The sequence below is a fragment of the Columba livia genome, chromosome 8, assembly GCF_036013475.1.
Source record: "Columba livia isolate bColLiv1 breed racing homer chromosome 8, bColLiv1.pat.W.v2, whole genome shotgun sequence".
Lineage (NCBI taxonomy): Eukaryota > Metazoa > Chordata > Aves > Columbiformes > Columbidae > Columba > Columba livia.
In genome coordinates, this window is record NC_088609.1 from 24,244,597 (window position 1) to 24,260,864 (window position 16,268).

At 39.3% G+C, this 16,268-nt stretch overlaps 1 protein-coding gene across 8 annotated transcripts in view; it reads left to right on the forward strand.

The window, feature by feature from the left end:
• The window catches only part of BCAR3 (BCAR3 adaptor protein, NSP family member), a 108,238-nt gene extending 92,104 nt beyond the window's left edge, over positions 1-16,134 (forward strand). For 7 of the 8 annotated variants that reach the window (XM_005498741.3, XM_005498740.3, XM_065071136.1 and 4 more), the window contains 9 exons: positions 4,716-4,844; positions 5,972-6,414; positions 7,457-7,557; positions 9,365-10,005; positions 12,664-12,779; positions 13,607-13,778; positions 13,951-14,074; positions 14,719-14,928; positions 15,583-16,134. In XM_005498741.3, coding sequence (XP_005498798.1) covers positions 4,716-4,844; positions 5,972-6,414; positions 7,457-7,557; positions 9,365-10,005; positions 12,664-12,779; positions 13,607-13,778; positions 13,951-14,074; positions 14,719-14,928; positions 15,583-15,770 — 2,124 coding nt within the window. In that variant the 3' untranslated portion in view covers positions 15,771-16,134. Of the gene's footprint in view, positions 1-4,715; positions 4,845-5,971; positions 6,415-7,456; positions 7,558-9,364; positions 10,006-12,663; positions 12,784-13,606; positions 13,779-13,950; positions 14,075-14,718; positions 14,929-15,582 lie in introns of those variants that run through there. The other variant, XM_065071137.1, reaches the window with a different exon arrangement.
• The last annotated feature ends 134 nt before the right edge of the window (positions 16,135-16,268 follow it).

Consider the following 16,268-nt stretch of genomic DNA (forward strand, 5'->3'; position numbering starts at 1 on the left):
AGTCTTTCCCTCATATGTCAAGCTGTTAAAACAAATAAAACAAAACCAAAACCCCACAAACAAACAAACAAACAAAACACCACCACCAAAACCCACTTGATCACCGTAGAGAGAAATTAATTAATAACAGTTGAGGTAAGCCATGAGAGCTGGAACACATGAGATCCAACTTTGGGTTTAGATACAGAAATATGTATAATTCTCCTTTTAGCTATTGTGATATTCCACTAGTAGATGTACTTCACTGGAGTTGTTGCAGATGTGAACTGGAAAAAGAATCCACTGCCAGTAAACAACAGGAATAACTGTGGGACTCGTATTTTGTTTACCACCAAACTCATACAGTAGATTATTCAGCACAATTAAAAATTATTCTAATCTAATGTGACAAATTCAGCTAGGATGGTTGACACAAGAGCTGGATATATGTAGTGAGTTTCCTTTGGAGAGTTCTAAACACTCAAATAAAAGTAACCCCTTAAATGCACAAATGACAGATTATTGTGAGAAATTCCCATCAAAATGTGTTCTTAAGTTTCATAGGTACAGCATATTGTGGTAGTTCAAGTCCTCTTTGAATTTACTCTTAATAAGATTGTATTTTGGTATTTTAACTTTAATATTTTCCAGTTTTTGGTATGCTAGATTTGCCTGAAAATATGTAAAATAATATGTAACATCAAGGGTAGCTCGTTATACCTGTCAGCACATTCTGCTTTTAGTTTAATGGCCCTGAAGTAGAAATCCTTTGTAAAATATAATAAACTTGCATGGCATTTATTAAAAACACTAAGATAACTGTACTGACTGGGATTTTTTTTTTTCTAATTCTAAACTCTTAGCTCTCTAGGTTTTCCATTTGGTATGTAAGTAGGATTGAAGGCTTTTGTTGGAGGCTGAGAGTATTGTACTGCTAGCTAGTTTTGTATTTTTCTTTTAAAGACCTGTTCACAAAAACTCAGCATGGCAGGAATATCTTAAAATAGCAGCAGGACTGGAAACAATGTGACTAAAAGGTGAACAAACAGTTTTGGAAAGCACATACTTAGGGTGAGTTCTTTGTAGGTCAGAAAAAGCATCTGTATTTGAATAGAGTTCTGCTGACTTGCTTTTATATTCCAGGGATCTCTGACAGGGTTGTTACTATTTGGAAATCTTAAAGAATTTAAACTTGAAGCTTCCCTGTGTCATTTCAATGTGTTTTGTTGTAGAATATACTTAATTTTTATCCTAGATTTTTTTTTCTTTTTAATTTCTTTTTACCATCCACTTCACTATCTAACTGTAAATGTAAATTCAGGTATTTTTCTGTTACTGGGTAGGAGACAACAAAGTGTTTTAGGCTAAGGCATAAACTGAGGACATAATACTAAATGAAGGTTTGTCTTTATAAAGTTAGTGCAAATTTACAGCATACCATTACTGTCCATTGCTTTTTGGGTGCTATTGGGAAATGAGACTGAAATACCTGTGTCACGTTGTGTGGAACAGGTCACCTTTTCTTTGAAGAGAAAGTCCATTGACATAGCTAATTGCTGTGTTCTAAGCTTACACTCTTCCTTATTTACAGACTAACATGCTTGTGTAGGCTGTGCCTGGAGTGATTTTTGAGCCCTTACTTGCATGATGGGAAGTTCAGTGTATGCAGAGATTCATGCAAGACCAGAAGCCGTGGGTATAGCATTAAGAAGAGAAAGGCATATGCTGGTATGATTACAGACAGTTAATCAATCACACTTCTACTTTAATGGATGTAGGTTGTATAAGAAATCAGTCTCAGTTGACAAAAAACTGGCCGGGAAGATGTGCTATTACTAAACTTGCTTACCTAGGCAGTTTCCCTCCCTGTCTATTTTGAGATTGGTGCTTGCCACAGGAGTTCTTCCACTAAGTTCAGAGTTGTGTGGGGTTATTTAAGGATGTTTGCTTCATCTCAGGAGATGTCTGACCTCTGGCAATCAGAGTGTGCTCAGTGTGGCAGACCATGATGGAGAGGAATTTTAACAAACTGATAATCATGAACGTTAACAATTTAGTTGTTTTGGATTCCTTAGGTGTTTTTCTTGTGTTGCTAAAAGTAATTCAAGTGTAATATGTGTCTTGTTACGTTATTCAAGTAGTGAAAAATCCACTTCACCACCAGAAGCTGGGTTTCTCTGCTGTGTTTGTAATTCATATGTATCTGTAGCTTGATCAGCCTGTTTTTTCTAAGATAAGTTGTTTCAATACAATGATGAAATTAGTCTGTACACAAAGACCTGTAGCTCTTTTTGTTAGCTCTCCTAAGCAAATTCAGCTATTGCATTTGTATGCTATAGTCTGTTCCATTTAGAGTAGATTTGCCTACCACTGAGGTACAGTGAGATGCTTTTGGAATGAGGTAACCATTTGTACAGTAGTTTGGGGTTTTTTAAGATCTCTGTTCAGTCAAAAGCATCTTTCAAAAACTTAAATACAGTTCACATAAAAGTAGTATCTCTGTTCAGAAGATCAGTAAAATACACAGCTAAGAATGTACAAGATTTGTATACCATTAAAACTAAATTCTGTTGTTTAGGTTGGAGAGAGCACTTTAAAAGTTCTCCAGCCACTTCCTTGTGCCATAAGGGGAAAGGTGCTCTTAAAGTTTACTGTCAGTTTGTGTGTTCTTCATCTAACATAAGTGCTATAATATTTACTGTCATTCTGTAAGATGGGGCAGTGAAATGGTTGTTTGTTAATTCTGGAATCTATGCCAGTCAGCTTTATATGGGTACAAGCCATTTGAGCTGGGAAGTAAAGGTAGCAGGCATATGCCATTAGCTATGTTGGTCTGCTAGGTCACAGAGGTTTGGAGTGGAGGGAATATTTTTGGCATTACTTGACTACATTTTGATACTTTTATATGCTTTGGGACTTGAGCCCTCACCAAGCCTCTTCTATGGCTCTACACCCGTTAACTTAGTCTTTTCATGTTGTACATGTTTTATGAAAGAGGCCTTGCAGCGAGGGTCTTTTTCTGTGGTGTGGTTTGTTCTTCCACAGACTTTTCGCCTCGTAAAGTTTGGGAGGTAAAAGACCTTGACTGTACAAAAGCACCAAAGATTTATTCCTTGCTGAAAATGATTGTCCATTTTGAACCACACTTGTATGGGTAAATACCACCCTTTTATGGTTCACAGAAGCAAAACTGAGGTGAAAAGTGATTCTTTACCAGGTTGGTTTTTATGTGTTGCTTTCCTATATAAGCTATTATGCTCATTTGTGTTTGTGTAACAGAAGCCTTATTTTTCTCTGAGAAAAGCAGAGAGAAGTGGAGAATTTATCTCTCAATTTCTCTGGGCTCCAAGCATGTTTAAATAATCTTGGCAGCAGGATGCTTCTTTGGCATTATTCCACCAAAAGTCTGCTGTCTAGTACCCTGTTGTAATTCAGTCTGTTTGAAATTGCGGGGAGGATTGTTGAAAGAAGTGCTAAATGTATGCCAGCTGCTCCTGTGCTTAGGTGCTGTGAGTGTCCCATATGAAGAAGAAAACGCTATAGAGAGCAGTATTCACAAAACGAAATTCCCAGTTTTTTAAAAAATAATGTATATGTTGTATATTTACATAAGTTTATAAGGGAACCTGTGAGCTTTGGCTCATATCCAGAGCTAAGGAAAAAAATCCATTATGCACTTGGGAAAAATGTTGCATTTTAGTCTGCTCTGCAGCTGGAGGGCCCCCTCTCTCCCTCCCACCCTCTCTTTTTTAAAATGTATGTTCTTGTAAGAGAGAATACTCGGATTATTTGATCATATTCCCTGCAATGAAGCTGTTTGCTTGGAAATCTTAGGCTTTTGAAACTCTTCAGCAACAATATAGATGGGCTGGAGTCCTCAGCTTTTGGAGAATGTAAAGAAGTCCAAAGAACTTCCTTCTAAGTGCTTGTGAAAGAGCACATGACAGCTCTCTACAGAAGATGCACGTTTGTTAGCAACACTGCATCTACGAGGACGAATGAGCCAGAGTGGTCCAGGATGGAACCTGTACCCCAGGAAGATAAGAAGACTGAAATTTTTCAGAGAATCTTATCATAGTTGTTTAGTCGTGATGGAGATATGTCAAAGCAGGTCTCATGCTTTTTGTGATAAGGGGCGACAAGAGCTTTTTCTCCCCTTAAGAATGGAATATTTTGGTCATGCAGACTGAATGACCATTAGAAGTAAAGCTTTTAAGGTTGAAAATGTACTTTGGCAAACTTCTTTTTTAGTGCAACAGAAATATTGAACAACTGTGTATGTACAGGTTAGCCTGTCTTGATGCATTGGAATGTTCTTAATTGGATGGGTTTAAAGGGGTTGTAGGGGGCTAAGAATCTGAATTTAAAATGGAAGTTTAAACAGGAGGAAGCATATTGGAGCAGAGCTCCAGTGGTCCAGCTCCATTTTTGGGGGTTATAATTAGAATTCTTATTGGGAAGAGGAAGTAAGAGAAGTGACTTTGTAGGTGTGTCATTATTAGCTTGGTGTACAGACAGAACACTTTGCTCTGTTCTGTGCAGTGTATAACAATCACGTTATCTCACCGAATGCTGGATTTTGCAAATACAATCCAGAGAGCAAAGCCAAACCAGTCTGCTCAAAGCAGCACCTGCATTCCAGTGGCTAGTGGAGATCATGTGATGGAAGTTATAACCCAGGTAAAATGTTAATCACTAAACTTGGCACAGTTAAAGCTTTTAATCTTTTATTGCAGTTTTCTAGGGAGAGGCAGGTTATGGACAACAGCCCAGAAAAACTGAAGAAGGAGTTAGAGGAAGAACTGCAGCTAAGTAGTGAAGACTTGCGTAGCCATGCCTGGTATCATGGACGTATTCCTCGGCAGGTACGTGGTCTTTGCATTGCCTGATGTGCTTTGAGTATTTATAGACAAGCATAATTGCACTAAAGTACTATACACATCTCTTGTATCTGCATTAATTTAGTAGAAACATAATGCTTATTTGTGTGAAAGCTATGGTATTTATCACAGCTTGGCATAAAATGAGCCTGAGGAAGGATTCAGGGCAGACGATGGAAAACACAGATATTTCAGGACTTGTGTACACTGAACAAAGGCAGAAATTGAATTTAAGATTTATGTGAGGATACTATCGCCACATACTGTTCAGACACACTGACTTTAATTTGGTATGGTATCCTTAGCCAAAGTTAAAACGTTCTTGTTTATTTTCTTTCTTGCACTTAGAGTTTTGGGGGGTGGAGGTGGGGGGAACAACAAACCGCAGGGGAACAACAAACCCCAAAAACTACAAAATCTATGCAATAATTTAATTTTGATCCTTACAATCGTAGTTAAAAATACGTTGAAACTGCCGCTGGACTGGAGCCTGGGTTCCAGGAGCGCCGGGAGCTCCCCCTTGCGGGACCCCGTGCGGCTCTGGGCCGCGCTTGGGCCGTTCAGGTTACTGCTAGGTGCCGAGTTCAGCACATGAACGGACTAACTTAAAACAGAAAAACAGGATTTCTCTGACTCTTCTGTGTACTATGCAGTATTCACAAAGAATGAAAATGAAAGCTACTGTCACTTAGGTAATAATGAAAGGACAATTTCTGGGGTCCTGCAGTAATGGCTTCTAAACTTCAGTGTGACTGTCTATTCAGGTGATTTAAACTGTAAAATCCTGAGTCATTCATTTCCCTTCATGCTTTATTTTCTACTAGCAAGCTAGAATAAATATATATGCAAAAGTTGGTCATGCTTCTGGCTGCTCGGCATTTTCCAAGAAGCCCCTCCAGATCTCTGCTGTGGGATGAGCTCTTAATTTTAGAATTAGAGTTGTCATTCTTGTACCACATGCCATGCTTTGCGTTGTATTTCTGGCTTTGTCTGTCCTCCCAGAGCAGCCAAATTAAGTCCTATGTTTAAGAATATTTTGTTGCAATGTGTTTTTTGTCTACTTGTTTTCTGATTTTGAAAGTATTTTTTGGTATGATTTTTATTCCTCACAGATGGCAGAAGAGCTAGTTCAGAGAGATGGAGATTTTCTGATTAGGGATTCTCTCTCCAGTCCTGGGAACTTTGTTCTTACCTGTCAGTGGAAAAACACCTCTCAGCATTTTAAAATCAACAGAACAGTTCTAAGACTCAGTGAAGCCTACTGCCGTGTTCAGTATCAGCTTGAACTGGAAAGTTTCGACAGTATCCCCGGCTTAGTTAGATACTATGTTGGGAATCGCACGCCAGTATCAAAGCAGAGCGGAGCAATTATTTTTCAGCCTATCAACAGGACTGTGCCTCTCAGGTGTCTAGAAGAAAAGTATGGTGTAACTCCAGTCCGACAAAAAGAGCCCAGTATCTCTGAAGGAAAACCAGAAACTACAAAAAGACTGAGTCTTGGTGTATCCAGCATGCAATCCCCAGAGCAGAGCATACCTAGAGGAAATCTTTTGAGGTACTTTAATTTTGCTGTCCTTATGGAGGAGAGTGTGGTAACTCTATGAGCTCCTGCTGTAGGTGATGTGAATTTTTGCTCTGATTTTAGATGGAAGACTAGGCGTGAGGGTTTGCTGATTTTTAGGCCTGGATTTTTGAAACTTCCTGATGTTGTTAAGCAGATGCTAACTACTTTGTGGTTACGGGGCTTGGTCTTGAGAAAATTTAAGCTACCTTAAGGAGTTAAAATAAGTGGAAATAGATGAAGCCATGATACAAGTGGCAAGGCTGCACACAGACTTCACTCATCATGTCACCCAGAGCATGCCCCGGTGTTTATGGGGAGGCTCTTATCCCTGATATTTGCATTACAATAGTGGCAAAATCATGCTTCCTGAATGCCATTTGATTAGCCTAGCAAAATTAAGTAATTCTAGCAGACTGGTAAAAATTAGTGCAATAGTCAGATTCTGAAAATATCTTTAGAAAAACAGCATATGCATCTGCAGTTCCAAAGGGATTAGTTGCTAACGATGATGATGGCTTTGGCTCTGTTTCTCCATCTGCAAGCTGATGCATGTTGGGGAGAGGGAAAGGATAATTCATTTTAAATCCACAGAGGGAGAGCAAATCTAGACTCTGGAAGCAAAACAGAAGTGCAACTTTTCTTCAGTCATTTGGCAAATATTGACTAGTATAAGACAAAGGATTAAAGTAAAATCTTGCTACTGCTTCAGAGAAGTCTTTCTTTCCATATTTGACTTCTGCAATAAAAATGCTAAGTGGGGGATAATGGATTATAATTTCAGTGTCCAAATCACGTTTAATTGAAAAGTCTCAGTGTTCAAAGAAACACCCTCACAGGTGCTGCAGGGTCACAAATACTATAGCCCATTTCATTGCTACCCCAGCAGTATGAAGTACCGTTTATTCTTATAAGCTGCCCAAGTGAAAAGCTAACAATCCCTGTCCTGGTTATGATATATTCTGGCAGTTAGGTATGTATGTTAAGAGTGTTGGATATATTGATATGGTTTTGTTTGCACTTTTGTTTCCTGTAGAAACAAAGAAAAAAGTGGTAGCCAACCAGCTAGTTTGGACCATGTTCTGGAGAAGAGATTCCCTCTAAAGGCTCACCAGTCAGAGAGCTATCTGCTAATAGGTATGTTTTGGAATTAAATGTTTCACACTTAGAATCTATGTGTTCCCGGGTGGTCTGTTAGGCTTCAGACCAAAGGGAGACTGTTGAGAGTTCTGAGTACTGTATCCACTGCTATATTTAATGGCCGGTGTAAGCTGTGTTAGCATACTGCTTGTTCTTTAAGTCACTGGAACAGGTTTTTTATTTACAGTGCAGCAGCTACTTGAGTACCTTTAGCACACAACTCAGCAGGTTTCCACACTGAAAAAATGACAGCTACAGTTGGCATGAATATCCTTTTTGACAGTATTATGTTTTCTCGCTTCTGCTTTACAAGAACCGACTTGTTTCACTCATGTGATTCTGACAGGTCTATTAAGTAGAAGTGGTGTTTAATGGAAATCCTGGTAACTGCTTTTTTTTTTAGGATAAAGTATGCAGATGTAGTGTTCATCAGCAGAAGTACTACCATGGCTTTTGGAGTCAGTTCTGTCCTTCTGACTCAATCTCTTTGTCCTCCCCCATCTCTTTTGGTTTTCATTCCTTTTCAATACTTTCTCTGCTGTCTGGTTCCACTGCCTTCCTACAGTGATACAAGGTACACTGGTGTTTGATCATGGCTTTTTCTTTCTCAGATTCTTCAGAGGTTTAAGCAATTGTTTCCAAAGAAACACAATGTATAAGGAATCTTGCAATGATTCATCTGTTCCCATGTGGACAAATTCTTGTGTTTGACTTCCAGGCCTGCTAGTAATTTCGAATACAGTAGCTGTTAAAATTTATAGTGCCTATTGTGGAAAGACCTTTCAAGACAAAGATAATATTAAGTATTTGTGAGTATAGTGGGACTGTATTTTGATAGAAGGGGCGTGCGGCTTTGTGTAACAGTGGGATGGACAGACGTTTGTAAGACAAATTTCTGTCCATCTGTAATTGAACTGATTATCCTATTCCAGTCCACTGCTGCAAAAACTTTTATTTTGGTACTGTAACAGTTAACGTGAAGAGTACTGCTGTGTGTTTTGCCATAGCTTCTGGTATCATATTGCTTATGAGTGGCCACAGGCTGTGAATTGCAGATTTTGTTGTCTGCATGCATGGAGAGTCAGCTGGAAACAAGCGGTAAAGTCCACATGATGCAACTGGCCACTTCACTGTAGATCCCAGCAAATGCACTGAAAATTGCAGATTGGGAATGGCTGATTCAGGGTTCAGTTGTTTATTGGATGCAGAGGTTTGCATATGCAATGGGTATAGGAGGAGGTATAAATACACGAAAGTATATGGATGTGTTTATCCAGCTCTTCAAATCATCTACTGTTTAGCAAAAAGGTCAGCATCCCTGAAATTCATTCCTTCCATATCTTATTGCAGGTTCAGGCTTGACTTTGGGAAGCTTTTCTTTCATCTCAAACTTGTCGTTCTCAGAAATGACTCATCTTTAGGTGGTGTGGCTGGAAGTTTCTGTTTTAACAGCCTAGATCAGGTTACAAAGAAACCTCCTATTCCAAGCCATGGAGACTATCCAGCTCTGACAGTATAGCCTATGTATGCAGCAGGGACTGGAATTATTGTCAGCATTACCACAGAATAATATTATAGTGCAGCTGTTCTGTGTCTCTGTGATTCTGGGAGGATCATCAAGAGAATGGAATTTGATGGCTAGCTCCTTCCTCAAAATATAATTTCATGTACATTTTTGTCAGCAAATAATTTACATGATCTGACAATACTTTCCTCAGGAAAAAGCGTTAAGATATGAACCCTGGGATTGAAATCAGGAATTGTACATGTTTTTGCCTTCTGAACTACTGTTTTCCCCCTGCAGGTTCACGACGTCCATGTCAGTTACCTGAAGCAGATGCAGACTCCTGTCCAGGCTCTCCTGCATTTAGAACAGGCAGTGAACCTTCTCTAAGCCCCACAGTTGTTCAGAAAGTCACCGCTGAGTCACAAGTAGGGGAAGCTCTGAGAGGATCAGACAGTCAGCTCTGTCCAAAGCCCCCGCCTAAACCCAGCAAAGCACTCCTAATGAAGTCCCCAGATTCTCCTTTGGCTTCCCACAGTTCAGAAGAACACTATTGTGAACTCAGCCCTGCCAGAGATCCTGCATCAACAAAACAACATTTATGTCAGAAAAACAACTATGTGGAACATCTGACACAAAAGGAGAGGGGAACACAGTCATTCAGGAACTCCGATACAAACTATTTGATCCTGGAAGATGACTCTCCAATGAACCCTGCAGATCCTTTAGAAGCTTCAACAGAGTTGGCTGAGGAAGGCAGCATCTTTTCTGTACCTGTTTTTGAGACGGTGTCCAGTTTTAAACCAAATGATTTTGAATCCAAACTACTTCCTCCTGAGAACAAGCCATTGGAAACATCAATGTTAAGAAGAGTTAAGGAGCTTTTCACCAACAACAATCCAAAGATTATTGCACAGCATATTCTTAGGATGGACTGCAAGGTAAAAAAATCTCTTGCATTTTATGTTGTGCAAGTTTAGACATTTTAAAGAAATGATTTGAAAAGATTAATAGGTAGATTTGCAGCTGATGTAATGAATGTATTGACTTGCTTGCAGGAATTTTTAGGTTGTGGGTTTGGAGGTTTTTTTGGTGCCTTTGTTTGGGGTTTTTGTGTGTGTGTGCAATTGGTTGGTTGGTCGTGGGTTGTTTGGGTTTTTTTTTTTTTCCCCATTTGAAGAACAAGAATATTAACAAACCCTTTGGATGAAAGGTCTCAGACCATTCTTGACTTCAGACTCAAATTCTCAGTGTTCCATACATCTTTTTAATTCCTGATCAGTTTCTGTATATCTGTGATTCAGCCTTTGTCCTATACTCAAGGAAGGGCTATCTATGCTGGAAACCACTGTGGAAAGAACTACTCATGACAGGAAATAGCTAGTTAGTTTGCAAGAATGAGGAGTAGCCAGACATTACCTGGTTGCCATATGGCTGGCCATAAGACATTCAATGGAACTAAATATATTTAAACTTGTAAAACTAGCTGCTCTTCTAGTCTTTGAGTCTCTGTCTTACAGCTGGATAGGTGATGTGGGAAAATAGCTATCAGGACTTCTGCACTTCTCTCCTTTGAGAGAACTGTATTGCTAGTGGAGTTGTTTAGAAAGATGTAAAACCACAAAGAACTATTTTTCACAACATAGACTTTGTTCAGCTGTCAGGGCTTGGAGATCAGCTGTTGCATCAGTAATATGGAAAGATGGGAGAATTAATCTCCTTAAGAGATGATGACTCTAATAAAAGAAATGCAACTGTAGTTGACCCTGCACCACGCTGCCGGTGATGCTGCTCCAGAAGAAACGTGTCTGTGGCACTTCCCTGGTGCTGCTGTCCCGATTCCCAGAGCCCTGGGAAGGGGGCGGTGGGATGCGTGCGAGTCCCTGCCAGCTGCTGGGCTCCTGCCAGCAGCCAGCGCAGCTTTTCTCCTCACTAGCGCTGTTGGCTGCTGCCAAGTGAGGCTTCATGCAGATGTGGTGACTCAGAAAAACTCGGCTCCACAACTTCTTGGTCTTTTCAGAAGTGAGAGACTGTGGATTCTTTACTGTTGTTCCAGGAGTAGGAACAGCATTCTCCAACATTTCAGTTCCAAAATTCACCTTTTCCTCCTTCAACCTAATAACCAGAATGTGTTTTAATATATTGTTAAAGAGCATGTTGCTTGAAAGCATAGGATATGCAACCCTTAGACAACTAGTAAGAGGTGTTTTATATATATACATACATATATATATATATATAAAAATATTTAATTAGTTCATTTTTAGTGTCTTTATTTTAAATCCTGTAAAATTTGGAATGGGGCCTAGGAAACTGGCCTGCTGCTATTAGTGTGGGAGCCTCTACAATTACTTAAGAGTAACTGGAGTGTTACAGAAACAGATTTTTGGATTTTAGAGAAAGAACAGTAACTAGCTGGGACATGTAGAGAAGTCTATTTTATCTCCATCTCACAGTGCTGAGAGCCAATGACTGTAATTCGTTGTTAACTTGCTGTATGTAATTGCAAGTGATAAGAACTGCATGATACAATGAGATCGGCATGTGAACTAGGCCAGAACAAATGCTTTGTACGCAGATCTGTGATAAGGCTGAAGTTTGTAGGTCTTCTCACATGGCATCAGTAGCTCAGTTTGCCTTTTAAAGAATGACATTTCTAATAATGACTGAAGCACCGTATGGTTGGTGAGTGATGGAGTGAATATCTGCCACTTGCATGCCTGAGAGGCCTTTTTGTGTGTCTCCAGGGGCTTCGGATCACTCCTGCATCTCTAGAAGTGAAACAGGTTTCTCTACAATGCTAAATGTTGTACCAGTGAGGCCTGTTGTGTGTCTTTTCATAACCAAGAAAGCCTCCTGATGGGTGTATCAGGAATAGCAGGCTGATTGGTTTGTAAATGTGTCAACATACAGGCCTCAAACCAGCAGATAATCTTGCCTTACAGTATTAATGTGGTTTCACTTGTAATTAGCATATATAATTGTTATTGATATAACCAGTAGCTAATTCTGTATGTTTAAAAAGGAAAGACAAGCTGGTGAGATTGTCAGCTTTCACATACTGATTTACTTAGGAACTCACCATTCAGTGTCCTCCTTTTTAAGTCCTTTTACTAAATTAACCTTTATGTGAGGACCATGTGCTGTAATCAAAAACACTCTGAGCAGTTGTCTGTTTAGAAATAAGGCAGCAAAGCAAATGGGTACATCTTGAAGGCCAAAGAGCTGTGCCACCCTGACAAGGACCAGGCCAAGAGAGCCCCACATTTCCTGGAGCTTGCGTATAAATTACCTTCTGAAAGTAAGTGAAGGATGGAAGTTTGATAAAGCATTTTGGTCACAGCTTTATATATGTTTTCTGATGGCTGAATGACACACACAAAAATATTTTATTAGTCGTTTTATGTTATGCACTGAATGTGCATAACACATAAGTTAATCCAGTTTTTTCTTAGACGACTGTATTCTGGTGTTGCATGCTCTGCACTTAGCTGTGTATGCCCTGCACAAACTTGGAGGACTTCTACATGGCTAGGTTTTGTTTTCTTTTTAAATAAGCTATGTTTCAAAACTCATGCACAAATTTTTGCATATCACAGGTAGCAAGGATACTAGAAGTTTCTGAAGAGATGAGGAGGATTATGGGAGTGAACTCTGGTCTTGAACTGATTACCTTGCCTTACGGGCATCAACTGCGCCTTGACCTAATTGAAAGGTAGATGTTCCTGTTACTCATTTCTAGGGCAGATGCCCAGATCAGAGCATTGCTAAATTGTACTCTGCATTTCCTCAAAGAATGCTTTCCTGCACATTTTCTGAACTCATGTGTACAGAAGATAATTTAGTGAGATGGTATTTAACTTCTTTTTGCATAGGAGAAATTCCTTAAGGTGATGGATCAACTCCATACATGTAATACAGAGAAAGGGGAATTGCATTGAAAGCAGGGGCCTTAGAGCTGCTGAACACCCTCAGCTCTTCTTTAAGAGCTCAGGTAAACTAAAGCTCAGGGGACCTATAATCTAGCTGAGAAAGTTTGTGGAAGAGATTGAAGGTAGTAGTCTAATGCAACCGGGGAAGAGGACAGAGGATCTAGTAAAATAAAAAGTGATCAGCAAAGCTTTCTGTGAAACCTCTGCACAAGGGGGAACAATTAGGGTCTTCTACCCTGATCTAGCTTTTCTGCTGCTCTGATTCAGATTTCAGTAGTTTGGTTGCTTGAAATTTAGACGCAGAGGGCAAAGAGAATTGGGAACAATTTTCCTTCAAGTGTTTGTTCATTCATTCATTCATTGCTTGAGCAGAATTTTGTATACCAGTAATGCTTTAGGAAAATTTATTAAAACAAAAATTCAAAGGCATTGTATATATATTTCATATAATGGCATTACTGCTCCTGATACAAATAAGTTGCTAACTTTGCTGGCCACACCAAGATATTTAAATATACCTTTAAATTTATTTCCCTGAACACATGTACAGCATAATGTTATTATTAATTTAATAGTTTGTAACCAGTACTATGAATTGTTTCACTGACAGGCATAATACCATGGCTATAGGAATAGCTGTGGATATCTTGGGTTGCACAGGAAATGTAGAAGATAGAGCGGCAACATTAAACAGGATCATCCAAGTGGCAGTGGAGCTGAAGGACTCGCTGGGGGATTTGTATGCATTTTCTGCCATTATGAAAGCACTGGAAATGCCACAGGTAAAAATCTGTTTGTCTTTACCTTCCAAAATATAGAGGAGTTTGGTTTATTTAGTTAATGCAATTTCACCAAGACTAGAGAGATCATCAGAACAACAACTTTCTCATCAGCAGTGTACTTTTCCTGTGAATTGCTAGAGTCAATAATTGGTATTCTCTTTTGTGTGAACAGGTCACTAGGTTAGAACAAACCTGGACCTCTCTAAGACATCGTTATACCCAGACTGCCATTATGTATGAAAAACGGCTGAAGCCGTTCAGCAAAGCTTTGCATGAAGGACAAGATGAGTGGAACAGTGAGTATAATGACACTGTTTTCTATTTAGCCTCTTAACTCTCCTGTCCAGGCCGATGAGGCAGCTGCTGTTTCAATAGGTGTGCACCCTATATTAAAATGACTATGTGAACTTCCTTATATAATGCAGTATAAGACAAGGAAACCAAAGGAAACCATCTGCCATCCAAACATCAGTATGTACCCGTGTGCATGTACCCGTGCGGAATTTAACATTCTGTGCAAACCCACACTTCCTCTTTGTGGAGCATAATGAAACACTCTGCGCCATCCCAAAGGCAGGCCAGGGGGAGGTAACATTTCTCTGAGAGAATGGGTAGAGAATAAATACGGTTTAGCCTCACATTTATTTTAATGACTCAGATTTTAAACCTGATTAAAATCTCTGTGCCACTGTCTAGTAATTCAGCAGAGCTTTCTCATGTAGCAAATACAATTTCCCAGCACTAATTTGTCTTGGCCTTCTCCCCCAGCCAGTTCACTGGAAACTGGTAGGATGTTTAACTGAGGTAAGGAGCTAATTCAAAAGATGGAAAACAAAGAGTAGTTTCCAATTGTGAAACAAATATTGCAGTTACAATCTTCTTCAATTAGCACGTTTTTAAATGTCTGATGATATAATTTGTTTGTTACTGTCTACACCAGAGACTGCCAGTGCGCCACAGAACATAACAGTGCCCCTGCTGATGCCTCTTGTTGCCCTGATGGAGCGACAAGCCGTCGTTTTTGAAGGCATGGACCTGTGGGAAAGCAGTGACCAAAGCTGTGAAATAATGCTCAAGCACTTGGCCACAGCACGTCAAATAGCACAGAATGCAGAAATGTACAGCCTGACTGCAGAACAGATGCTGGAAGGTAGGGAGCGGGACAAACCGCTGCACATTAACAGTGTGTGGGATACGTCTGAAGAATAAAGTCTCCACCTAAGTCAGTGCAAGAAATTCTTCTCTTCTGTAGGAGTTCAGATAGTAGCAGATGTCCTGCAGGAAGCTCAAGGGACAACAATATTATTTAAAAGCTGACAGTAAATTTGTCCTCACTATAGTTCTCCAGTAAGCAATAGAGCACACATTTTTGCTAAACATAGCGCTGTTTGAGCAACTGAGATCTTGACCACTTGCAGCCAGAAAGCAACATGTTAATAATGTGACTTTGTTATTTTAAACTTGCAGTGAAAAAGCTGAAGGAGGAGAAAGGAGTGTTAGTATTTCTGCAGGCAGCACATGTACATCAGTAATTATATTTAAGATCAGGCTCTAATGACAATTCTAGGTCATTAGAATTGAGCAAAGGATAGCCTGTCCCGGTGTCCCCACAGCCATTTGTGTGCCACTAGAATGTACAGATGGAAAGGATTTTCAGTTTGGTTAGCCTGTTAAAGTTGTGCAAAATGAACCCAGTACACTAATGCTCCTCTTATTTGGATGGCTGGAATGCAGTTTAAAAGCCATTTCTTCTGAATAAAAAACTTGCTGATGGTGATATTGTTGCATTCTTTTTACTTACTAGGTTTTCAGCCAGATGAAGAGATGAGTGAAATCTTCAAGACAGAATTTCAAATGAGATTGCTCTGGGGCAGCAAAGGAGCACAAGTTAATCAAAATGAAAGATACGAGAAATTCAGCCAGATTTTAACTGCACTTTCCCGAAAACTGGAACCTCCTTCAGTGAAGCAGGTGGAACAATTAAGTATATAAGACTCTCTAAACACAATTTAAATGACATACTTGAAATAACCTTTTAGCTTTCTTTTGGTGATTTGATACTGCACAAACTTCTTGCATTTCACAAGATGTTTAGAACTTTTAACTGCACAATGCACACTTGTTTTAAAACTACTGATTTCTCAACAAATTATTTATTTACTGTGTCACCAAGACATTTAATGATCCCTTGAAACAGATAGGTTATCCCTGTAAGATAGTCTTACAGCTTTCTGTATTTCCCCAGAGTTGCAATGTTTTGATAATGCCTAGGAATAAGGGCATTGGCATCTTAATATTAAAATGTAGCAAATAGTGTAAATAAAATGATAGATTAAGTATGTGACATTGCAGAAAATTTGTTGTATAATATTACTTTAATGATTATAAAACACTGTACATAGAATGGTAAATTAAAGTGTATCTTTATGCAAAATAATTTGCAGATTGCAGAAATATTGCAGGTTGCAGAAATGATCCTTTATTTGTGAC